A 26,741-nucleotide genomic window follows, 5' to 3' on the forward strand; every position below is an offset into this window, starting at 1 on the left:
GATGGGAGCCCCTCCTCAGTAAAAGGCACAACACAGCCCGCTTGGAGTTTGCCAAAAGGCCCCTAGAGGACTCTGAAACCATGAGAATGAAGATTCTCTGAAACCAAATTTGATCTTTTTTGCCTGAATACCAAGCGCCACGCCTGGAGGAAACCAGGCACTGCTCATCACCCGGCTAATACCATCCCTACAGTGAAGCATGGCGGTGACAGCATCATGATGTGGGGATGTTTTTCAGCAGCGGGAACAGGGCGACTAGTCCTGATAGAGGGAAAATGAATGCAGCTAAGTACACCAAGATCCTTGAAGAAAACCTGCTCCAGAGCGCTCTGGACCTCAGACTGGGACGAAGGTTTATCCTTCCAACATGACAACGACCCGAAGCACACAGCCAAGAGAACAATGGAGTGTCTTCTGAGAAAGCCTGTGCATGTCCTTGAGTGGCCCAGCCAAAGCCATGACCGGAATCCAATTGAACATCTGTGGAAAGAGCTGAAAATGGCTGTGTACCGATGCTCCCCATCCAACCTGACGGAGCTTGCAAGGATATGCCAAGAGGAATGGGCAAAAATGTCCAGAAACAAGTTTGTAGCTTCCTTCCCAAGACGCCTTGAAGCTGTAATCACTGCCAAAGGAGCAGCAACCAAGTATTAGGCTAACAGTGTGTACAGATATAGAACCCCTAAATAACCTATTTTTGTCAGAAAAAAATCTAATTACATATTTTCTTCATTATTGGATATTGTGTGTAGATGTTTGAGGTAAAAAATGAACTCAATCTATTGTAGTACAAGTCTGTAAAGTAATGAAATGTGGAGAAGGTGAAAGGGGTGTGCAGACTTTCCGGCTTGACTGTATATGCAGTTCTGTATAGCTGCCAACTAGTGAGGTAAGTGATTTTATACCTCAAAGCAAATTGGGGTCAGTGTATCACTACATTTGTCCGCCCCTACTTCCTTTCCCTTCAAATAAGTAAACAAAATATGTGGTCAAAGATACAGAGACTAAAAGCTACATGTAACATCTTTACATGTATATGATTGAAAGATATCTAGCTGCCATTAGTGTCTACATCAACTCTGATAGATATTAAGACTAGGTCGAGGTAAATAGACTTTTTTTAAGCACTCAAGCTTTTGAGCAAGGAGATGAGCTAGCTACTAACTACAGGATAGCCTTGCCTACTTGGAGTGCGTTCCTAAATTCAATCAGGCACTCTGAAAATGGATTGCCGCTCCCCAAACGATCCCAAGCAGATTGGGTCGCCTTCTTATGAGCTGGCTTCTGCTCAAGGTTTCTTCAGATTGGGTCGCCTCCTTATGAGCTGGCTTCTGCTGAAGCTATTTGTGACGTCACATTGTGATAGACACAATGCATTGCCATATCAAGCAATGCATTGAGTATCACAGGAACACAGTTCTTGTTTGCAATGCATTGAGTATCACAGGAACACAGTTCTTGTTTGCAATGCATTGGGTATCACAGGAACACAGTTCTTGTTTGCCATATCAAGCAATGCATTGAGTATCACAGGAACACAGTTCTTGTTTGCAATGCATTGCGTATCACAGGAACACAGTTCTTGCTTGCCATATCAAACAATGCATTGAGTATCACAGGAACACAGTTATTGTTTGCCATATCAAGCAATGCATTGAGTATCTCAGGAACACAGTTATTGTTTGCCATATCAAGCAATGCATTGAGTATCTCAGGAACACAGTTATTGTTTGCCATATCAAGCAATGCATTGCGTATCACAGGAACACAGTTTTTGTTTGCAATGCATTGCGTATCACAGGAACACAGTTCTTGTTTGCTCGGCGAGGAAACCCACATGCCTACCCAATGTTGTGCACGTAGGTGAAACTGAATGTCCATTATAAGACACAAGGACATGGAGCCCAGGCCACTGAATGTCCATTATAAGACACAAGGACATGGAGCCCAGGCCACTGCGTGTAAAGAGGTGTGTCCGGGACTCCTGTCCTCCTGTGGATGGACCAGGTTTGGGGGCCTGCCTGGAGCCAGTTGCCATGGTGACCAGTTGCCATAGTGAATAATGCAAGGTCTGCTTGCAAAGGTACAATTGCATTTCTTCAATTGGTCAAAAGTCTAAGCTTGGATTGGTGGCACAATGTGTTGCCCCTCCTCTAAAACCCCTCCCCATTGGTCATGCATGTGTCCTCAGACATGACCAGTTGTTTATTATTATTTGTTATTATTTTTGCTGTTGGTGTTATGTTCTTAGGTAGGTTATATTGATTGTCTGACAAACATAAATGAATTACACAAATGCTTTTATTAGAAATTAATAAAATACAGTTTAAAATCAATTATTAGACATATAAATTAGCAGTATACATCTATGTACAATTACACATGACATGATATAATGTAACACAATATAATGTAATACAACATAACAGAGGCTTTTAGTGAGCATAAAGGAAACACTGATCACTTGTGAGCATTCTCAAGAGGGAGACAGCTCCTCACGCTGTGGTGTCCATTGTGAATCCATCCACATTAACCATGCATGGCGCCTCCCAAGGTACTTCTGGTCTGCATCCAGTATGTTCTGTAGCTCTCTCTGGTTCTGTACTATGGGCTGGAGGCCAGACCACCCACATTTGCCTTCAATCCAAGATGGAGTTCTCCTCATTCAACATCAGATCTGTTGTTGCTGTCCTCCATAGGGTAGCCTCTTCCTTTGATTGTAGAACACCAGCTCTGGTATTATGAATCTGCATAACACGGGACAAAGTTAAATTATACCACTAAAAACATAAAATGGGGAAAAAGCCTAAGAATTACTGGGGAGAATATAATTGTACATTCATAGTATGTCTTGAGATTTTATTTATTATGCAACCTAAAACAGTACATTGAACAAATGTATGGTTTAAGTTTAGGACATTAGACCTATTGACCAACAAAGATAGACCTGAAACTCACTTTTTATAACTTCAGCATCTACATTTGCAAAAGCCATCCACACGCCGTTCAGTAGTCTATGGTGTCATTACAGCCTTGTTGTGTGGGGAAGATACAGGGGAGAAAAAAGGAAAATTGATTAGAAGTTCATTTAGATTTAGAATCCAAGTAAGTGTTATGAAACAATCATGATGATATACCTACAAAACAGTTAGCCAAGCATACCTTGTCAGTGGATCATATTTGTCTGTGTTGTTTCAGTATTTTGCATAATTCTCCGCAAGGCTTCCTGTAAATTTAGATTCAACCACATTAAGACAGGGAGCAGGTAAAGAAATGCAAGCACACTGGAATGTGTGGCAGTCATGCAAAAAAACAGCAGACCACAGAAATCAACTTACTGCAGTAGTTTCAGCTCGTTCAGGCCCCTCTGGAGCAGGCCGCTCTTGCACCTCTCAGTCCTCTCATGTTCCATTCCATCCAGCCCAATCGCCATCATATGCTCTTCAGTTATATACTTTGAAAACGCATTTAGCAGGGTTACCAGCCGTTTGTTTTCCATTGGACTTGATGGAATATTCCCGGCATGTAGGAGTATTGTCCCCACTCTGCCTTTGTCAAATAAGCTGGTGGAAGAACCTCAAATACGCAGAATAAGCAGGGCACGATGTAGGCCTACAGTTCATTTTAAATCCTTTTACATACCGGGTACAAATCCAATACAATTTTGCGCTGCTGTGGCACTTAATGGCAGACTATTGGTTACTTTCACACTGCGCCATGTAAGCACACACAATTGATTGGAGTAGAGCCTCAATCAGAGATCTGAGTGGGTGGTTTTAGAAATGAGGGGTCTTTCACAATCAAAGCAAACAAGCAAGACTCCTAGCCTAACTTTTATGGTTGTTTCACCCCAAATAAAGGACAACTGTATATCCATCAGAATATGTAGCATTGTTGAGCTGTGATTGTGTTTGGGGAGTCTTTGATTTAGACCGTTTTTATTAGGTTTAGTCTATGTGTTTTAGTATGCTCAATTGAAAGAGTCAATCTTGATTTGGTTGTAGGACAGTGCATTGAAATAAAGGCTATTATACAATGTGCTACACCATGACGTATATTAGGCTAGGTCTATTATACTATACTCTTGTATTACACATGCATAAATCACCAAACACATTTGTGTAGCTATCAACATGTAAGCCTAGGCTATAAATGATTAGCCCTATGTTCAGGCTTATCTGAATGAAAATTACAGTGATCAGAATTTGTCTACATTACATCATGTTGATGGAACTGGAAATATTGCTATTCTGTTGTTGTAAGACATTAACTCCATATGTTGTATCTGCAACTCATTTTGGATGTGTACTGTACAAGTGGCTTCCCCCCCCAGATAGGCTCCTTCCTGCTAAGACCCTTTGTGTTCATGGTATCACCCCCTCCCCCCACTGTCTCCCCCTTCCTCTCACCTAAAGGGTGTGGTCATCCCCTCTGCTATTGTATTCTACCTGACTGAAATGTATAAATGCCTACACATTCTGCTATCAGGTAGGCCTTGCTCTGAGCACCAAGCTGAGAGGGGGTCTCCACGGCGAAAATAAACTCCAGAAACCTGACTTCAACTCTCCGGTCCCTTCTTCAACTTAAGCGTGCTTACAGAGATTCCATCATGGTCCTTCGAGCTGGTATAGATATTAAATCTATCCGAATACAGAAAGGGGATCCAAGCCGACGCTCAAGCATTGTGAACGGGACAGGTAAGCGATTTACGCTAATTCTATGTGCAGAAAATTAGTTTGAAAGTGAGAGACAGACTCGAGGGAGACCGAGTCATCGTGCCGGTACATCAGAGTTTCTCTGACCAGCCATCTGCCGGTCTAGGCATTAGCCTACCAGAGTTGAAATCCGGCGCCACAGCGGCGGCGTAAAGGCATCGTTGCCAAGCTTAGTCCCCAAATTCATTACGCGCAGCATCGACTGACGCCCTATTTTGTAAGGTGCAAGTGTCTAGACAGCATTGTGCCTGAGTCACGGTGGCCTCTGTTTATAACGCTGTATAAACTGAGATAAGTCTGCCATCGGAATCTCTCAAAAAGGGATAGCTAACTTGGTCCTGTACGGATGGAATAGAGCTCTCACATCAAACAAAGACTCTCCACATAGAATAGTCCCGTTCACTACAATTTACTTTATTGTTCATTAAAGGGACCAGGAAGAGTCAGTTTCTGAGGTTTGTTTCGGCGTGCTATATGTTTGTCTGTTCCATGTTTTATGTTCATTGTGTAAGCCTATGTGCGTCGATCTGTGTTGTCCTGTGTTCTTAAATGGGCAACTTTGACTATCAGTAGTGGCTGCGCATGCTCAAACAGCACTATCTGGCCCATGGCTGAAATGATCAAACTTTAGCCAGTTAGCAGGAGTGAACACTTATAAGATGGGCCTACATGATTTATTACTCCGAAATAAGATCATTGTATGTTGTGTTACAATTACGAGTAATTGTAAGCATATTAATGGAACAAAGTCTTCGTCCTGGGTGTATATGTTTAAGGTACATGGAAATAAGATGCCTTTTCGGAGAAACGTAAAAGAAATGATTCACATTAGCTGGGCCCACGATAGGTTGGGAAGCCCCTTTTAAATAAAAAGCATCCCCATGCTCGTTGTTCAAGTGACCGGCCGCTGTCTGATAGTTAAATCACACCATTGAATAGTGAGGAGGCAGACATCTGCTAACTCTTTGTGTTGTGTCTTGCATACGTGTGTAACCTAAATTAATTTATCTTGTCTTTGTTTCCCCTCGAGTCAGTCAATGCGTGTCCTGAGCGAACGAGTGCGTGTATGTGTGTATTGGCTGGGCAGCCGTTGTATGAATGGACTTAACACGACTCAATTCCACTCACCGACTGAGTGAGAATATACCAGGACATACTTTTGACCACTGACCTTGTTTTGTTTATTGTCTGGTATGATTTAAGTCTGACAATGCCTTGCTTTACCCTGTATATACTTTTCAATGGTGATAGCATCCAAGCTATCATATAGGGGGAGTTGAAGACTCTTTGTGACTTATCTACTGACAGTGCTTACACTATTGTGTGTTAACATTTTATTTTGTTGAAGTTTGTGCCTTTAGTGCTTACACAATTTTATTTTATTTTATCGAAGTTTGTGCCTTTTGTCTTTGTTTGTTCCACCCTTATCCCTGTAAGTTTGCCCAAGCCGTGTGCCTTGATTGTTGTCAAGTACTCTTGCACATTCCTGTTACCAAACACCCCCCCTCCCCCTCTCTCACAGTCAAATGCTTTAATGCTTGAATGTTCCCCCCCCCCCCCATACTGTGTTTGGTTTCTCATGTGAGATTTGATAAGTACCCACAGCCAAGAATTCAGACCCTGAGGTCACCCAACACTTCACGTCCATTCAGAGGAGAAGAGTACCCCTCCCCTAACCAACGGAGTGAGGGGAAACCGCATCAGCTGCCACCAACACACCGCATCTAACACCTCCCTGTCTCTGTGTGTCCTGGGGCTTTTTGGCCTCCTGGAGCGGTGGGCTCAGGCTGAGGTGATGGACTGTCCACCTTTCCCCCAGAGATACACACACTCACCCTAAACTAAAGGACTATTGACAACCCTATGACCACAATGGACACCTGTACTCTTCAACCGGCCATCCACATGCTTGGTGTTCCTGATTCAGCACTTGTCATCGTAGAGACTACCCACCCAGAATACTCACATATATGGCAGACGGACTCTGCATATGGGTTCTGGGTGTTTACATGATAATTCTTGTGTGAGCATAGAAATGCTCATATAGGGGACTGATGGAACCGCATATTGATGTTCTCCTGGCCTGATTTGTTGTTGCATGGTGGTTCTTGTGTGAGCATATAAATGCTCATATAGGGGACTGATGGAACTGCAAAATAGCTATTCTACTGTTGTTCTGTATCATTTGTATCTTTAACATATATTGATGTTTCCTGCTCTGATTGGCTGTTGCATGGTGGTTATTGTGCGAGCATATAAATGCTCATATAGGGGACTGATGGAACTGGAAATATTGCTATTCTGTTGTTGTAAGACATTAACTCCATATGTTGTATCTGCAACTCATTTTGGATGTGTACTGTACAAGTGGCTTCCCCCCCCAGATAGGCTCCTTCCTGCTAAGACCCTTTGTGTTCATGGTATCACCCCCTCCCCCCACTGTCTCCCCCTTCCTCTCACCTAAAGGGTGTGGTCATCCCCTCTGCTATTGTATTCTACCTGACTGAAATGTATAAATGCCTACAGATTCTGCTATCAGGTAGGCCTTGCTCTGAGCACCAAGCTGAGAGGGGGTCTCCACGGCGAAAATAAACTCCAGAAACCTGACTTCAACTCTCCGGTCCCTTCTTCAACTTAAGCGTGCTTACAGAGATTCCATCAATGTGAATTGTGTATTGTATTGACAGTGAATTGTGTATTGACAGTGCTGTAGCATTCACATGAAGCAGAAATGAAGTTGCATAAAACATGCTACGTCAACACCAGTCTACTTCTTCATGTTCGTTGATCATGCCCCGGCTCACTAATTGTGCTGTACAAGGAAACCATGACATCATTGCAATCATTCATTTCTCACCGCAGTTTCCACCTAATCCACCTAATCTAAGAGTCAAACAATATAAGCATCATAAACTACAAAGCACACTAACTTAGAGAGTTCTGTTCACTTCGGATTAGCCCATCACATCACACCGTGCATAAACTTGGTAAGAACTTAGCGCTCCGAAGTGCAGACAGTGAGTGTGACGCCTTCTGAACGCCTTTCTAAAATGTCAGTGTGACAACTGGCATTCATGACCGATAACCCTATCTAACAGCTGTATTCATGACCGATAACCCTATCTAACAGCTGTATTCGGACATTTCTGGGTCTTTGTTCTGCGGGCATCCAAATACCTCCGCCAAACAGTAGATGTGGTGGACGTTTACTCTGTCCAGATACTCCCAGATACACTACTTTTCATGCAGTGTGTCACCACAACTGAAGCAAAATGTATCAAAAAGTCATGAGAAGCACCTTGAAAATGACCAAATCCTGAAGAGAATAATAATAATTTTGGCAGAAACAACAGAGGGCTTGCACCTTGCTTTTGGTACTCTTCCATATTTAGATGTATTTTATTTAAATCTTAGTGATGCATTGTAGTATTGAGTCTTTTAGTATATCTGTTAGCGAATATTCCAAAACTGTCTTAAATGAACTAACCCTGAGACCATTTCACTAAATTCAAATATCTAGGGATTTCATTTGTACACATTTTTCACATAAAAATATAGTCACAAGGAAAATAAGCCTTACAGTTCATAATAAAGTGTGTTAATTAACCATTTACAAGGTATTGCCAAATGGTTAGCTAGATATTTACCAGCTCTTTCAAGACATAAGATAACAGTACAATCAGATGATTAACTAATGCATCTACTATTTATAATATTTATTTAAACTGATTAATGATAAAGGTCAGGTATTTAGCACCGTCATTGCACCTCTCAGCAGTGCCCATATTAGATGGATATAGCGCTCAGTCTGCATTGCGGTAATAGTTATTATTTCTCCAACTGCAAGCTTTTAATGTGGAGCTAGCATCAATATGTTGGGCTGTATTGGTAGATGTTAGGTCTACAGCCTAATTATTTGTATACATCACCTCCTTTTGAAGTTTGAGATGAAGGATTCCAAAACGTTCGAAACGTTCATGCAAAAACCTTTGGAAATCCCTGAAGGGAATATTTCATTTATTAAAGTTTAAATAGTACTCATGTTAGTTTGGGGTGCTGCAAAAAAATCTCAATAAACGGATAAAAAAGTAAATGCTTTAGTTATGCATAGTAAATGCATGAGTTAATCATCTTACTGTTATACACCGTTTACAATTAATGACAAAATGTTATAAGTGTCTTATAAACTAGTTGTAAGTAATATACTAATGTTATCTAATGTCTTGTAAGGGCTTGTAAATATATAATTAACCACGTGGTAAAACCTTGTAAATGCTTTATTAACCCACCTTATTATAAAGCATTTCCAGAAGAAGAAAGAATACATACAAAATGGTATAATTACGTACTTGGCTCTGTAGTGTGAGTTGAAAGGGTTGTGGTTCCCAAGTAAGTCTGTTCTGAAAGGGTTAGCTGATTGCAGGTTACCAGAGCTGCCTGAGCGCCCGTAATCTTTCATGTTCTTCCCCCTCTTCTTCCAGGCCTTTCGCTTCAGGACTTCAACATTTTCTTTCCTCTCACTCTGCTCCCGGGGCTCCCAAAACTCATTCTGATCCACTTCAAATGGGTTATGATTTCGTGGAAGTGTAGCATACTTCTGAGGCATACAATCCTTGACACAGCAGACGGGATCACTGCTCATCGTGTCTGAATAACCTTCTGCTTGATTGTGCCAGTGAGGTGAAACATTTTCTGTGGACAAAAGACCAACGGAGAGTTTGCATGAAACCGTCTAGTCTCACAGCAGACAGTCCTAGACAACACCTGTTTTAATTTAAACACTGGCCCATATTCATCCACCTGCCCCACTAATCATTGCAGATTTAAACTTCTCAACAATTGACTCATGAAATTGCTCTACAAGTTCTAAATGGTGATTTGAGCAGTTGCTTGAGCTGCCAAATAATATCTGCTTCAGATGTATTTCAGTCGCTTAAATCGAGTGAAACACAACACAAAGAAATGGAACAATACATAAACTAATATCATAACTAGCCATGTCAAAAAGATCAATGAGGGAATGCAATATGATAGAAAAATGTTTGAGAAGACATTTTAAAATAGGAAAAACATTTTCTTTACCAATATGTACAAAAAAAGCAAATAAATACTTACAGCAATATGGCCAAAAAAGTATTTTTCACTGCCCATGCACCAAAGCCCACGTTACTGTGAGTGACTTAGGTTCATATCGTATCATCTTAATATTATTGAAATTATTAGGATGACGGTTCATATCATCTTAATATTATTACAATTATTAGGATGAATGTTGGCTTGATAAAGATGCTGTATAATAAAACACCTGTAGCTATACTGTGCTAAAATGCCTGTTTATGTATTAGCTTTCCGGGGAAAAAATCAACAGGCAACAAAATTGTCCTATGTTTATTTTCAGCCAGGTATGGCAGTAACTATTAGGACAAACATGGATTACTGGCATTACTATCTGTGCTCTCCACCTACAGTAAGTTCAAATTGTTTGGTGCTGCTGCCCATTGAGCACTACTTTTATTGCATAATTAGAAATTATACTTTGACTTCTAGCTGAGCTTTTTCTTTCACAATTATTTGTGCTTCTGTTTGTATGGAGATTGCATACTCCACAGCCACCTCTGATCACCAAGGAGTCAGTCAAGAGTGAGTGAGCACCAGGGTCCACTTACACTTATAAGCTAACTGGTGGTGGTGTCGGACCAATTGTGGTGGGCTGTCTGGACCAAAAATGCCATGGCCATTTTGTTGTCCCAGTCCAGCCCTTCGACAAGGACCGCAAAGGCATGCACCACCCTTTCTGCCTCTGATTGAAGATTTGACTTCTTCCAATCAAATTAAATACTAATAAACAAGTGGTTATGTGAAAAAGTCCACCAGGAGGTTAAATCCAACCAGTTACCAGTTAAAGTTGTTAGTTTAGTTTAGTGTGGTGCTATTCCTGCTGAGGAACCCTATTGAAAACACTTGGCCTTTGCATTGTTTCCTGCCACATGTGCACTAAGTGGCTGGTCAGCTGGTGGCTAAGTATGCAGGGTTTCAAGTAATACAGTCTGAGGTCATCGTCAGAAAATATGACTGACCAACAGAAACTGAAGATTCACACAAATTGACTCTGGAAATCTAGAGAAAAGCCTAGGGAGGCACTGGCTCTGGCCAAGCATGTATTCGACCTACAGTCCACAGCAGTAAAGACCCGAGTGGCAGTTTATATCCCATGGGACCATAAGCTAGTTGGTTGGAGTTCAGTTGGTGCTCAAAGAAGTCAGGTGATGTGAGGGTACATGGCTTCCATTATGTTTGCCCTGTTCATGACAGGCATGGCTAGGGGTACTGGGGCCCCACATTGAGCACTACTTGTTAAAGTAACAGTATGTAGCAATTGTACTTTAGGGTTAGGTATAGGATTAGCAATTTTACCTTAAAATAACAGCTTAAAAAATGGCCTCTGTGCCAATGCCATACCAGGGTCCGTAGGCATATTACTGCAGCTATGTAATTTTTTGGAAGCCGCCCGGGTACTACTCTCTGCCGGACTTGTAAGTAACTTATTTGCCGTCTTGCTTTGTCTTGTGTTGCACTTGCTTGATGTTTGACTGTGTTAGGAAAGTTGTCGACTGACTAGTTTGTCATAGTGTCAAAGTAAGCAAATTTCAACAAATTTCGCTAGGTTTAGCCGCTAGCATCTCGTTAGCGATTAGCAAATCCTCCGTTGTGCTGCTTTAAGAAGTAGCTCAAATCAGTCGATTGAAGTCCAGTGGCAGGTTGAGCACCAACAACAACATGATATCAGTACCCCTGCTACAGTGGAAGGAGCACCCAACACCACAGAATGGTGGGCATCATGCAGCTGGCGAACAGCAAGGACAAACCAAGCAGACTAAGAAGGAAACATGTAGTGGGCAGAGACCAAAGGTTAGGTGGCCAGGGGCCTCTGAAGTCAAGGGATGGAACTGCTTCAATGTTGGTTAAAAAGGAATTTAGGAAGGATTGAAGGGTACAGCGGAGTATAAATTGAATCACATGAGTCATCTATAATTATGGCACGGAAGATATGGAATTTGTCAGAAAGCTAAGAAGGGAAAGCAAGGTCAAGCCAGGTCAAGATGAGATCTTGAGATATAGAAAGGAGGCAGCTGAAGAAGCAATGGAAATGAGCAGATGATGAACAGAGAGAGGGTATTAGTGGACTGCAGGCAGAGGTACATAGTAGACTGGCTACGTTAAGGAGGACGGAGCTCCTCAGACGAACAAGATAGAACAAGCTAGGGTTACATTGGACAAGGATCCATTTGAGTTTGTGAAGTCTTTATTCACTCATTTGAGAGTTGAAAGAAAGGAGCTAGAGGAGTTTACAGCTACATACCACAATCAGAGGCATGTGGATCTCGTGTTACTGGCAGACATTCCTTCAATTGGAGATACAGGTTGACCAATGGACGATGGGCCCCCAAAGAGGAAGAGGTTGTGCGTTGTGCAATGGCTGCATCATCTCCCAACCCTAATGGGGTACCTTACCACGTCTATAAAGGAGTGCCTGATGTTTTGAAATACCTATGGAAGGTCATGGCGATTGTATGGAAAACAGGAACAATTCTGAGGATGTGGCATCAGGCAGGTGGTATTTTCATTCCAAATGAGAACAATACCGTGAACATGGGACAATTCCGACCTATCAGTCTTCAGTCAGACATAAAACTGAGGTTATGATTGTAGGCCCTAAACATTTTAGATTGACACTATCCAGCCATCCACCCACACTCCATGGCATCTCACTACCATCCACCCACACTCGATGGCATCTCACTAGCATCCAACCCAAGTGTCAAAGATCTTGGTGTAATAATCGATCAAGACCTCGCATTCGACTCACACATAAAACAGATATCAAAGACCAGTGGCGTAAGGTAGTTACGACGGGCCCCAGTGCACGCTAGTTACTAGTTATGTTACCATTAGGGCGTATATTTTAACAACAATGTGTTGGATTTTACGGTCGAATTAGTTACTTCCGCTATTGTATTGGGAAAGTAGACAGGTCAAAGAGAACGCTATCATAAACAGGGATAGTGCTTTGACTCGCGGTAACGTAAACAGACGGTCAAAGTGCTGAAACGTTCTTAAAACACTGATGAAAGGCATGATTTGGTACGACGGCACACACATCAGCTTTACCCACATCTGAAAAACATACAAAATAAAACAGGCGCTCGGCGGCGACCTGACTCCGAAATTATAAAAACCTGTTAAATAGGGGCACGGCAGCTTGAATGATAGGAGTTGCGCAGGAAACGTTATTGCTATATCCCTGTTGTAGTGATCATCAGCTTGCAGGCGACGATAAGCTATATGACCAGGCAAACGTCTGTCTGACCACTACAACAGGGAAATAGGAATAACGTTTGCTGCACAACTCCTATCATTCATATCAGGGCCTGCTTTAGAGCAGAGATTGCTCAGCAGTCCTCAGTCTCTCAACTTGCCAAGATGCTGATTGTGGATTATCACTCCGTAAAATCCACCTTCGGTGAGGTGTGCACTGCCCTGCTATTGTTTCTGACATTACTTGTGACAGTGGCAACAGCCGATCGATCTTTTTCCAAATCGAAACTCATTAAGATGTACCTGAGAAGCAGGAGAGGCTGAATGGGCTGGCTATTATGTCCATTGAAAAAGCAAATCATGCATCACCACTTTTATGTTTGAAAGGCATCGTTCGGCTTGCAGGTGTGCTGTGCCTCTGGCTGTGCACAGTCAGCTTGTCGGTTGTGACATTCAGATTTTGCGCCTAAACTAGCTATATAGCGTATCTTCTCATCACATGATCAAATAGAGACTTGACATTGGACAACAACATACATATTACCCAGCAATCATCATTGCAAATCTGAATATGACAAAAATACCAAAGAAAATAAGAACTTAATCATTTAATTGAATGTTTTTTTTAATAGTTTCTATAGTGTATGTAGGATAAGCATATCATTTTGTTATAGATTGCTACTATCTTTCCCCCAAAATAATAAAAACCATGACGGAGATAGGTTTGCCTTTTCAAGAGCATATATAGCATTGCTGTCTACAGGGTAATACGTAATACCAGTTTATCTTTGAACATAAATATGTCTACGGGCCCAGGTGCAACCGCACCGGCTGCACCCCCTATAGTTATGCCCCTGTCAAAGACATTATTCTTCCATCTACACAATATTGCCAAAATCAGAAAAGTCCTATCCCTCTAAGATGCAGAAAAACTGATCCTCACTTTGTAGACACACCTCACTGAAGAGCCTTCAACTAATACAGAACGCTGCTGCACGCACACTTACTAAAACTAAACAATATGAACATAGCTCACCTGTACTTGTCTCTTTGCACCGGCTCCCTATCAAAAGTAGAATTGATTTCAAAGTACTTCTAACATACAAAGCTCAAATGGCCGAGCCCCAAATTACCTCAAGTAATTAATTGTCCCTTACTGCCCACCTAGATCCCTTTATTCCCAGGGTGCAGGTCTTCTTGTAATTACAAGAGTATCGAAAAGCACAATAGGAGGCAGAGCCTTCTGTTATCAAGTCCCCCTCCTTTGGAATAATCTTCCTGTCTCCATCCACAAAGTGATCTTTAAGTCTAAAAACTAAGACTAAAAACATTCCTCTTTAATGCATCCTATAGCCACCACTGTTCAGGGTTCTGTGTACATGGGTCTAGGCATGATTTACAACTTGTCCTCCACCCTCTCACCCTCTGGCTCCACCATAGGGAGGAGGCTGTGAGGAGTGTGTGAGATAAGACAGAGATGTCTCGCCCCGACAGGCATGCTCTCCTGCTCTCACTCACCTGCTTCACTCCTCTTCCTCATTGGCAAAGTCAGTGTGGTGATTAAAGCCCTAAATCTACCAGTGGCATTCACACCAATTCAGCAATCAAGTTAAGGAGAGGTTGGATCGCAGTCTTAACCCCCACCTGGGAAGTTAATCTAACCCAAATCCAAGAAGTCCACAATAAACAGAACAAGGAATTAAGCGTCTAAAGCAACTAAAATGAAGACATTACCATGCCGGGCAACTTCTCCCTCTCCTTCTACCTCTTCCTCTCTTTATATACCATATTGGACTATGTCCAATTTATTTATTATTTATTCAAATAAATATTTATTGGGTGTGTTTATGACGAAGTTTCTGATATCCCTGTTTCTGTCACTCTTCTCTCAAATATAGTAGGATCTTAACCTGCGAATGCTGATGGCTGTGACAACATTGTTACCCATCACCAGAACCCATAATTACATAAACACATATAAGGCTCATCACCATAACCCATAATTACATAAACACATATAAGGCTCATCACCATAACTCATAATTACATAAACTCATATAAGGCTCATCACCATAACCCATAATTACATAAACACATATAAGGCTCATCACCATAACTCATAATTACATAAACACATATAAGGCTCATCACCATAACCCATAATTACATAAACTCATATAAGGCTCATCACCATAACCCATAATTACATAAACACACATAAGGCTCATCACCATAACCTATAATTACATAAACACATATAAGGCTCATCACCATAACCTATAATTACATATACACTTATAAGGCTCATCACCATAACCCATAATTACATAAACACATATAAGGCTAATTAGTTTTGTCCACTCACTTTCCTTCCCCTCCTACTCTAGACTATCTCCACTGTGGGATACTGCCACAGCTTTTCCACCCGATCTACCTGCAGAAACCCTCTGCTTACAGCTGCACATTCAATTCAATTCAATTCAATTCAATTCAATTCAATTCAATTCAATTCAATTCAACTTTATTTCGCCATGTAAACAGATACTAGGAATTTTTTTTTGTATTCTCCATGCAGGCTATAGTATCACAAATAGAACAACAAGACAACACAGAACAACAATACAAGGACAGATAGTACCAGTATGAGCAAAATAATAAATAAGAATGGAGGTAGTGCAACAATAATAATGTTAAATAAAGTTAAATAAAGTGCGATAAAGTTCGTGTGTGAGAGCTATTTAGGAGGGCTATTGCTTGGGGGAAAAAACTGTTGAGGTGACGTGATGTTTTGGTCATGATGGCCCTGTATCGCTGTCCAGAGGGGAGACCCACCAAACTATTATGGATAAATCTTACTCAGCTTATAATACATACAGTATGCCAGCCTATTTACCCGTAATATAAACAAATGACATCAAATGACATCGTTTTCTGCTTCACTGCTATGCCTCTCCTTATAATAGGAACCCTTTGAGGACACTGTATACCCACTAAACTGTGCTACAACCGAACATTTGAATGCTAGCTCTCAATTTTGTATTCTGTATATTCATACTTTCCCCTGTGTTTCTAGGAATCATGCATGTGCCATGTACATATGCCACACGTGTGCTAATATGTCATATCCTCTAATACGTGTATGAATTCTTCTCCTTGCTCCTGATCCTCTCTTTTCATTCTCTCCTCCCTTCCCTACAATCTAGCCATCTACCCACACTCGATGGCATCTCATTAACATCCAACACTAGTGTCAAAAATCTGCAATTATCAACCAAGACTCCTACTTGACTTACACACAAAACAGATCTCAAAGACATATTTTTTTCATTTATGCAATATTGCCAACATCAGAAAAGTCCTATCCCTCTAAGATGCAGAAAAACTGATCCACACTTTTATTACATCACAGCTAGATTACTGCAATGCTCTCCTGTCTGGATGTAGACACAACTCAATAAAGAGCCTCCAGCTTATACAGAACACTGCTGCTCGCACACTCTCTAGAACTAAAACATATGCACATATCTTACCTGTGCTTGCCTCTCTGCACTGGCTCCCTGTCAAAAGTAGGATACATTTCAAAATACTACTTCTAACATACAAAGCCCTAATCAACTTAGCTCCAAATTACCTCAAGGAATTAGTTGTCCCCTACTGCCCACCGTGAATCTCTTCGTTTCTGTTCCGCACCCCTGCCCTGTCTCACCGAGAAGTGTTAATCTCTTGAGTTCGTGTTACCATCTCTTGAGTTTGTGTGTGAGTGTGATCTCTTTGTATTTTGTTTTGGTTTTTCTTGTCGACTCCAGTGTTTTGGTTGATTAGATTTATTAATACTTCTGGGCATTCGCCCCGTTAGTCTGTTGTTTTTCCCTGTTTGTTTCCTGTTTCCCCTGTTTCATGAGTCTTAATAAACTCTGTTGAACTTTCATTATCTGAGTCCTGACGTCCATGACACTGCCATCATACATGTACAGTATATCAGGGGTTCTCAAACTTTTGCAAGCTGGGCCCCCCCAAAGGGTGTAGTTGGGCCCCCCCCCAGCTACATCAGACATTCTTGGAGATACTAAACAGCCGCACTCTTACACCATCAATGAAGCAGGGTATCATTATATTAATTCCAAAACCAGGGAAAGACCCAACAATACTAGACAACAGACGTCCTATTACTCTCCTTACTACTGATTACAAGCTCTTGACTTATGTTTTTGCAAACAGACTGAAAACAGGTTTTGAACAATGCATCAGCAAGTCTCAATCAGGCTTCATGAAAAATAGATCAATTCATAATAATATAAGGTTAGTGCAAGATATTATAGACTACAGAGATATGATTGAAGACAAGGCACATATTTTGTATTTAGATTTCTTCAAGGCATTTGATACACCCTTTCAAGCTCTTGAACTATTTGGATTCGGGAACGTTTTTTGTGATTTCGTTAAAACATGCTATGCAAACACCAATGCCGCTATTTCATTAACAGGTGGTGCTACTACACGCTTTCCGATCCAAGTCGGAGTTAAACAAGGGTGTCCAATTAGCCCATATATTTTCCTATTGGCGGTAGAAATGCTGGCAATCTACCTGAAAAACTGTCCAGATTTGCAAACACTTACCATCTTTGGGTCAGACATTACAATTAGCCAACTAGCGGATGACACTACTATTTTCTTGAAAAATAAACACCAAATTCCAGTGGCCATTAAGAGGATTGATACGTTTTCCAGAGCTTCAGGTTTACGTTTCAATATTTCTAAATGTGAGCTCATGTCTATCAAGGAAAGCATCAATATGACCATAGACAATATACCAGTTAAAAATGAAATAAAATACTTAGGCATTCATGTAACCAAGGAGAAACAGAGAAGCATTAAACTCAATATAAGTGATGCATTTCATAAAGGGAAAACCAGTCTTGATAGGTGGCACCAGAGAGACTTGTCCATTTTCGGAAGGGTAGTTTTTATCTCTATCTGCTCCAATGATAGCAGAGTGCGCGTTTGGCAGCAGCACAAGCGGTAGACTTGCCTTTTGGCTAAACATTCAACAGACAGCCTGACAAACTGCCTAATCATTCAACATGGATCCAGAGTAAGCCTCGACCCTCTGATATGAGCCAGCCTGGGCCCTATTTAAAAGACATGTTCGAGTTCAGAGGCCACAAGAATGACTCGTGGAGATTTCAGTGCGTTTCCTGTCTGCCTGAAAAAAGGAGTTGCTAGCCTTCAAGAATTCGCCTTCAAATTTAAAGAAGCATGTCGAATAAGCGGAATTCTTGCTATGCTAAGTTAATGTCCCTAACTTTTGCATATTATATATATTTAATTTGGTTACTGACATGATATAATACTGTTATCTAGCGAAATACATGTTGACATACAGCAATAGCATCAAAATAACGATGATTGTATAATGATTGTACCGTCATTATTCATTTAACGTAGTGGTAAGATAACGCTGGTAGGTTAGCTATGTCAACCTAGCGTGAAGATCTGCCTTTTTTATTGACTGGTTATTGCCTGGCATGCAAACTTAATGCCTAGTCTTGGGTTACACATTATTATGTTTTTTCCTTTTCTGCAATCAATAGAGCATAAAACTCTGCATTGACCCGTTTTACAATTACATTTGTAATCGTTTACAATTAAATAAAAGATTTAAAGATTTTGCATGTTGTCTTCATTGGTTAGGCTTAACAGTATTCACTTTGCAGATAATTCCTGGTAGATAACTTGTCATCCGTAGAATTGTAAATTTGAGTGTGAACAGTATTACAGAGGGTAAGCACAATAAGTACACCAACCTTTCCAATAAACAAAAGTTGTTGCTTATAATTATTACTAGTAGTGACATCTGTAGAGGCATAAGTATTACCAGTAGCTATATCTGCATTCTTTATCAAAATGGCACAGCCTAGACATTGAGAGACAACCCATTGCGTGAGTACTTTTACTTTTAATACTTAAAGTACATTTAAAAGTAAGTACTTTTGACTTTTACTTAAGTAGGATTGTTGATGTAGTACTTCTACTTTTACTTAAGTATATATTTTGCTGGGTACTTGTACTTTTACTCTATCTGCTCCAAACAACAAGTTATGTTTGACAGTATGCCTTACAAAACAACTTGTGACCCTTGAACACTCATTATTTGTGTTTTGAGTAACACCCAATGGTGAAATTAAGCAAGAACACATAGCATTCTTTCACGCAGCGTATTTGTATGAGCAGTACGTTGCAAAATATAGAACTTGTGTTTGATTAAACTCGGTAGCCCCACCTATTATATATATATATATATATATATATATATATATATATTTATTAACAAAATAGCTTAAGACAGTAGAGGAATACTTCTCTCTCATTTCATATAAGGCACCATTAATCTCCATCCTCTTATGGGATGTGCAGACTTAACATTTTCATACATTTTTCATTTAGATTAAACTTTACACTTAGGCCTATATTCACCTCTCCTGGTCATGACATTAATACACAAAATGCAGATTACCACAAGGAATTTATATATGGGTTGCACTTTACAGGTAATCATGGTAATATGAGGTTAGTATCATCTAAGGCAGTGGTTCCCAAACTTTTTACAGTCCCGTACCCCTTCAGACATTCAATCTCCAGCTACGTACGAGGAGAGGACGCTGGCGTTGTTTGAACAGACAGAGAAGCGGCAAACAATTTTAGATTTATTTCTATCTAGCTTGTTTGATAGCTTTTTAACGTCAACTTCTTCCCCCTAATCCTAAATCTCTCCCGATTGAAAATTCTGACCGTTCTACCTGTTGATCCTAACTTTCTTACCTGCTAAGCCTGCTAGCTAGGCCAATTAACTCCACCGCAAGCTGTCAGTGACGTCGACGACACCTTCGGTGAAGGTAACGTAGGGGGCTTTGCTGCTGTTGAATCCGACCCTTGATCCATCACGGGCAGTGTGTTTCGGTCTCTTCTGCTAGATCTGCCAAAGGTCAGCCTCCCTGCTGTCCAGGTGCAGTTGGGCTCCGTTGCTAGGTCCGCTGCCTTTCAGAGGGCCACTTGTTGCCAGCGTAGTTGGCCAGCTTGCCATCTTTCGCTGCTAGCCTAGGCAACAGACTATCTGCGGCATTCTGATGTTTGGCACCCCTGTCCGGTATTCTGACGTGCTGTGGATTGCTCTCCTGTGCTTGTCGATTCTCCTCCTCTGGGTGCCTAGTTTGTCACCACTGGCTAGCGGCGCTGGGTTGCTGGGTGTCGGCGACGCTGGGCTGGTTTCCTCTCTGGCTGACTTGGTCGCTGGGATACTCCATTTCGGAACTCCTTGGACTGTTAACTCAATCAACCCACCATTCCTGGATGCATGGACATCATCAAAAACATTGGACTTCTGCGTCGCCCTCGCTATATTCACAGAGGCTGCCGTCGAAAGTTTTGTTTATTCAGAAAATTCCATCCCGTCTCTGTGCAGGGTGTGCAGTCGCATCTAAACAACGTCATCACAACAAACAACACCTGGGCACTTACTGTCTGAGAGCCTTGGCCAAAGTGCTCATCGGAAAACAGTCCAATGTAAAACTTGCACTACTCAACACATATTCAATAAATAACAAAGGTCTCATCTTCAGTGAATTTATAACGACAATAAGCTTGATTTCCTCTGTCTCACCGAAACTTGGCAAAAACCTCTGGATTATTTTTCATTGAATCAAACCACACCTGTTGGATATTCATACATGGACAAACCTCGCCTGGACGGTTGCGGTGGTGGAATTGCTATTGTCCACCGTCAGGAAATCAAAAAACAGTATGCTATCACTCAACACAGAGATTTCCCCACCCACAGTAGAGGCCACACCCTAGACCTTGTCTGTTCTCAGTCTTCACCCTCATGCAGAACGCCTCCCCCACCAAACTGGTCAACTTTTATAACACCACACTCTCCTCCTGCCTGGACCAGTTTCCACCCATTGAAACAAAATCTGTCTCCTTTACACACTCCGCCCTCTGGTTCACTGAGAAGCTGCACCACTTAAAATGTAAAGGGGTCAGCTTGAGCGGCTCGCCAGGAGAACAGGTCTTACTGTTCACGCAGAGGCATACAAAGAATACCCTCAACTCTACCCATTCTGCATATTACTCAGGAATAATCCAGTCTGGCTGTACTAACCCAAGGATATTATTCTCCACCATCAACAAACTCCTTAAACCTATGGACAACCTCTCCCACTCCTTCACCGTTGACAAATGCAATGAATTCTCATGTTTCTTCCAAAATAAAATTGACACTTTCCACAACCAGTTGGCCTTCTCCACCCCTCCTGGAACCGAACCTGACCCCCCACTGCTGACAGATCACACCTTCTCATCATTCAATGAAATCTCTCCGTCTGACCTTTCCTTAGTGGTAGCCGGTATGAAGTTATCTACCAGTGCCTTGGACCCGTTCCCCTCCACCCTCGTCAAGGCCTGTCTCTCCACACTCTGTCCACTCTTCACCAAAACTGTAAACTCCTCCCTGTCTTCTGGCTAGGTCCCCTCCACCACAAGCTTGCCGCAGTCACCCTGCTCAAAACACAGCACTAAGATTGCTCTGATCAAAGTCACAAATTACCTACTGTTATCCTCAGACTCTGGTTCCATCAGCATCCTCATCCTTCTCGACCCCAGAGCTGCCTTTGACACCATTAACCTGACTGTTCACAAAAGTGCGTGGACGCCTCGCGGACCCCCCCCCCACGTTTTTAACACGTGTTCGAATTCCCCTTAACCAATCGCGGCCAAGATAAATATATTTTTTCTGAAACAAACCTTAATAATAAAAGCCATATATGTTGTCTACGAAACTGTGTTGTTACAATTCGCCAAAGTACATTTAATTCCTTGTGCTTCGTTCATTTTCATTTGTACTACAAACTTCTACCTAATTTTGGTATCGCTGCTGGTTTTACGAAAATGGCTATTCCTCCTATCAAGTTACTAGAAACTGATTGACACTTACTTTATCCAATAGTACTCATTCTCAGGTTTAAAATGGTACCTCCTTTGCCTGTCGTTGAGTAATGTAAAGGTCTGATTGGATAATGCGTAACCGAGTGAACAAGATTCATGACCCGCGCGTAATGACGCAGCTCATTGCTCTCTTCACTCTGACAGCCTGCTGACGAATTTGACGCGACACCGAGATACGAAATACGAACTACGAGTTTCATGCGAGTTTAGATAATAGTTTATATTATAGTCCTATAGTCTTATAGTTTATATTATTTTATATTTTATATTATTGTCTATATTATTGTCTATTCCTTCATTCAAAAATGAAGAAATATACCACCGAACAAGCTTTGGAGTTCATGTTTGAAGACAGTGAAGAAGACGATGTTGGAAGCTGGGCAGATGATAATTCCGATGGAGCAAGTATTGATTCCTTCGATGAGTTGGATTGGGAAGAACGCATTGACCGTGTCCTTGACATGTAAGTACATATCTGCATTTACTACTATGAGCATGCATTTTGGTATGTTTCCACGATATTATTACCAAGTATTATCTGACTAAAAAGCATGAATGCTAGCAAGCTGGCTGTTGTTATGTTATGTTGAGCGTCTTATTTGTTTGCTGTTTACATAGTAATAGTGTTGTAATAGTAGTAATATAATAGAACTAATATTGTTGTTTACATAGTAAGAAATGCTCATAAAAAGCACGAATGCTAGCAAGCTGGCTGAGCTACTTAGGTTATGTGGGTGGATGCAGCCTTCATCACGCATTGCTTATTTTATATTGACGTTTTCCTGGTCTTATTTGTTTGCTGTTTACATAGTAATAGTGTTGTAATAGCAGTAATATAATAGAACTAATATTGTTGTTTACATAGTAAGAAATGCTCATATGACTGATTGAACAGAATATACTCTTGTCTATAATCTTTGATTTACGGACACGCACCTGACCCATTCGCACCTCGATAAACCAGCCGCATTCCTGCTATCAAAACCCCCCTCTTTACCCTTTGTCCCCTGATCTCATCCCATCAACCTTAGATTATCCTCATTAGTATGTATTATCAGACTCTGTGACCCAGACATCTAGATATATACTCTCTTTTGTCTCACAGATAAATGAGCAATTAGCATCTAGAACTCTATAAACCAGCTCCCTTCCTGCTATCAACGACCCCCTCTTCATCCTTTGTCACCTGTTCTCATCCCACCAACCATAGAGTATCCTCATTAGTATGTATTATCAGACTCTGTAACCCAGACATCTAGATATATACTCTCTTTTGTCTCAGACAACTGAGCAATTATCACCTAACCCCACCCCATAGCAGGAAGGAATAAACCAACCCCATGTTGCATATATCTTATTTTTAGTTGCATATTGTGTTTTGTTATTTTACAAAGTTGTTTTGGAGATGTTCAGTTGTGCTTACTCAGTAATCTATAGTTTTATTTTCGCTGGGTTGTTTGTATAACATTTGCCAATTGATTTTTTTTTTCAGAGATGTCCCTGCACGAGACACACCTGTCCTCTCCCCTCATCCAACACCCCTCAGCTCTTCTGACCTGCCTGGACCGTCAAGGCCTCCTCCAGCTCGAAGGCAGATGAAGGCCAAAAGGAGAGTGAGGTCATCCTCCAAGGCAGCAACAGCATCCACACCATGGCTGCTTCCTTCAAAGAGGAGGAGACCTGCCCCACTGGGGGATAGAGGGCATGCTGGTGGTTCTGAGGAGAACGTGTGCCCTTCACAGATTTCTGCAGGGCAGACGAGGGCCAAAAGGAGAGTGAAGTCATCCTCCAAGACAGCAACAGCACCCATACCACTGCTGCCTCCTTCACCGGTGGACAGATGGCATGATGGTGCTGAAGAGGACGTGTGCCCCCCACAGTTTCCGTTCTGCCCTAAGAGGATGCCTGGACCGCAGCTTGATTCCCAGAAATCATACAAGGAAATCTTCGACCTGTTTTTCACAAACAATGCTGTGTATCAACACAAATAAATATGCTGCCCGGAAGATTGCGGAGGGTGCAAAGATGCGGTGGAAAGAGGTGAAGCCATCTGAGATGTGCAACTATTTGAGCATTGTGCTGTATCTCGGCCTGGTCAAGGTGACCGCTGCAAGGGACTTGTGGAAGAAAGAAAACTTTTTCAAGTTTCCCTATCCTCGCAGTGTCATGAAAGGCTACAGGTATGAGGCCATCACAGCAAATTTACACATGAGTGACCCAGCTGCTGATGTGGTAAATGACCAGCTCCGTGGTCAGCCTGGGTATGATGGCCTTTTCTGCCTGAAGCCTCTTCATGATGACATCCTCACGGCCTGCAGGACACACTACCACCCACACAAGAACCTGTCAGTGGATGAGCGCATGGTAGCCACAAAGGCAAGGAACGGGATGAAACAGTACATGAAGGACAAGCCCACCAAGTGGGGCTACAAGCTGTTTGTCCTGGCCGACAGCCAGAGTGGTTACACGTGTGACTTCACCATTTACGAGGGAAAGGCGCCGTCTCCGAGTGGCAATGGACTAACTTTTGACGCAGTTGTCAACCTGCTCAAGGTGCCCTATCTTGGCACGGGGTTCCATGTTTATGTAGACAACTTCTACACCAGCACCAAGCTTTTCAGCCATCTACACCAGGTGCGCTTTGGGGCCTGTGGGACCATCCGGGAGAACCGTGTGGGGTTTCCACGGACAACAGACAATGCGCTGGGCAAGAAGGCTGCCAGAGGGGACATGCACTGGATACGTGAGGGCTCCTTGCTTTATGTAAAGTGGAAGGACACACGTGACGTTACCATGTGTTCCACGATACACAAAGCGAACAGTGGGCAGAGTGTGCAGCGCCGTGTCCGCAACCCCGATGGTACCTGGTCCAGGAGGGAGTTTCCTGTGCCTGATGCAGTCAAGCAGTACAACAAGAGCATGGGGGGGGGGTGGACCTCTCTGATGCTCTCATCAAATATTTCTCTGTTACCCGGAAAACAAGCCGCTGGTACCTGAAGTTCTTTCTACACTTTGTAGATAATGCGGTGGTGAACAGTTTCCTCATCCACAAGGAGATGGCAGAGATGAAGAACCAGAAACCCCTCACCCAGAAGAAATTCAGGATTGCACTGTGTGAGCAGCTGGGTAAAGTTGGGAAGGAGCTGGCATCCAACGAGGCATCCACGGACCACGTCCCATTGGAAGCCTGCGGACTCTCCAATGATCCACACCTGAAAGCCACCAAGGGGAGGAGGAAGTGCCGAATCTGCAAGTCATCCACTATATGGCTATGTGAGGCTTGTGACGTGCCCCTGTGCATTATCCCAGGGCGGTGTTGCTTCAGATTTTGGCACAAGCGTGTCCGATTTAAAAAAAAAAAAAATTATGTATTTTTTTTTATATACATATTTGTAAAAGTCATTTTTTGTGTGTGGTTCATTTTCTCTTTGCCTCCTAAAATCCAACCCCTCATCCACGTTGTAGGAGGTGGTAACAGCACATTACATGTGAGGCATTTGTAATTGTTCTGGCTAACGGGGCTCTGGTGTTGACATTTTTTTTATTTTTATTTTATTTTATGAAAGACTGAGACCACTGGAACAAACATCAGGACAGGCTTCACTTCAAATAAGTACAAAACCACAAAAAACATTTCATGATAATGTGATAATGTACTTCTAAATGGATTTGGATAGGTTTTGGGTATATTTTGGGTAGCCTATACACCATCATGTATATTCTCACAAGAAAATACAATACAATGCAAATTACTACATTGAAATTAATTCAAATTGGTTTGCTGTAGTACAGAAGGCAAGAAAAAAGTTTGAATGCTGGATATACAGTGACTTTTGTATTTGGTGATTTTGGAGAGGTTAGGAGACACTTGGAGACGTCTAAAAAGACACCATATGGAAACTGATGTGTAGCACTTGTAAACTTTTGTCTATCTGCTTCAAATTTTTTACACACACTGTCAAGATGTTGTTGAATCAGGAAATAAAGGTTTTGGTTTCCTCTGACATTCAAAACCCAGTTCTATACTGAAGAAACCAAAAAAAAAAATAGGTTGTTATGTTTTTTCCTGACAAATCCGTACTTTTGCTGCTCTGAAATGTAAACTAAAATGACATAATAAACACTTTAACGAGTTGCAGTTGATGGCCCAAGTGTCTTCTTTAATTTAAACCATGAATGGTTATTATGCAATGTGTAGAACCAGAGATATTCAAGTTTTAAATGAAAGAGAGAGAACAGAGAAAAATAGGCGGAAATTGTCAAAAAACACCCTGCTGGAGAGAGGGGTTAACCATTCCACACTCATCTCACGCCTCAAATCCACCTTTGGTATTACTGGCACTGCCCTCTCCTGGTTCAAGACCTACCTCTCAGACAGCCATCAATTAATTTCAACTGCAAATCGACCATAGTTCCTGTCACCCATGGAGTCCCCCAGGGTTCGGTGCTTGGTCCCCTTCCCTTCATCCTGTACATGCTCCCACTTGGACAGATCCTCCGCTGCCATGGCCTCCAGGTTCACTGTTATGCCGACGATACTCAGCTCTACCTCTCCTCCAAGACCATCACTGCTGCCACCCACTCTACCCTCAACACTTGCCCAATGGACATTAGGATGGATGCAAAGAAACTTTCTGAAACTCAACTGCAATAAGTCTGAAATCTTAATCATTGGCCCAAACTCCCTTACCCACCACACTTAGGATTTCA

The 26,741-nt window shown here is 41.9% G+C and overlaps 1 protein-coding gene and 1 long non-coding RNA gene across 2 annotated transcripts in view; both read right to left on the reverse strand.

Annotated features, from left to right (window-relative positions):
- LOC105892723 (rab11 family-interacting protein 2) overlaps positions 1–26,741 on the reverse strand; it is a 56,180-nt gene that overhangs the window by 12,678 nt on the left and 16,761 nt on the right. Inside the window, exon 3 of the mRNA XM_031579470.2 lies at positions 9,065–9,407. Coding sequence (XP_031435330.1) covers positions 9,065–9,407 — 343 coding nt within the window. The remainder of the gene's footprint in view (positions 1–9,064; positions 9,408–26,741) is intronic.
- On the reverse strand, positions 2,286–4,213 carry LOC116223314. The gene is made up of 4 exons (XR_004165037.1): positions 3,339–4,213; positions 3,163–3,226; positions 2,959–3,032; positions 2,286–2,747 (listed from the first exon to the last, which is right to left on the reverse strand). It is a non-coding gene; the product is annotated as an uncharacterized LOC116223314 (long non-coding RNA).

The sequence above is a fragment of the Clupea harengus genome, chromosome 13 (genome assembly GCF_900700415.2).
Source record: "Clupea harengus chromosome 13, Ch_v2.0.2, whole genome shotgun sequence".
In the NCBI taxonomy this organism is placed as follows: Eukaryota; Metazoa; Chordata; class Actinopteri; order Clupeiformes; family Clupeidae; genus Clupea; species Clupea harengus.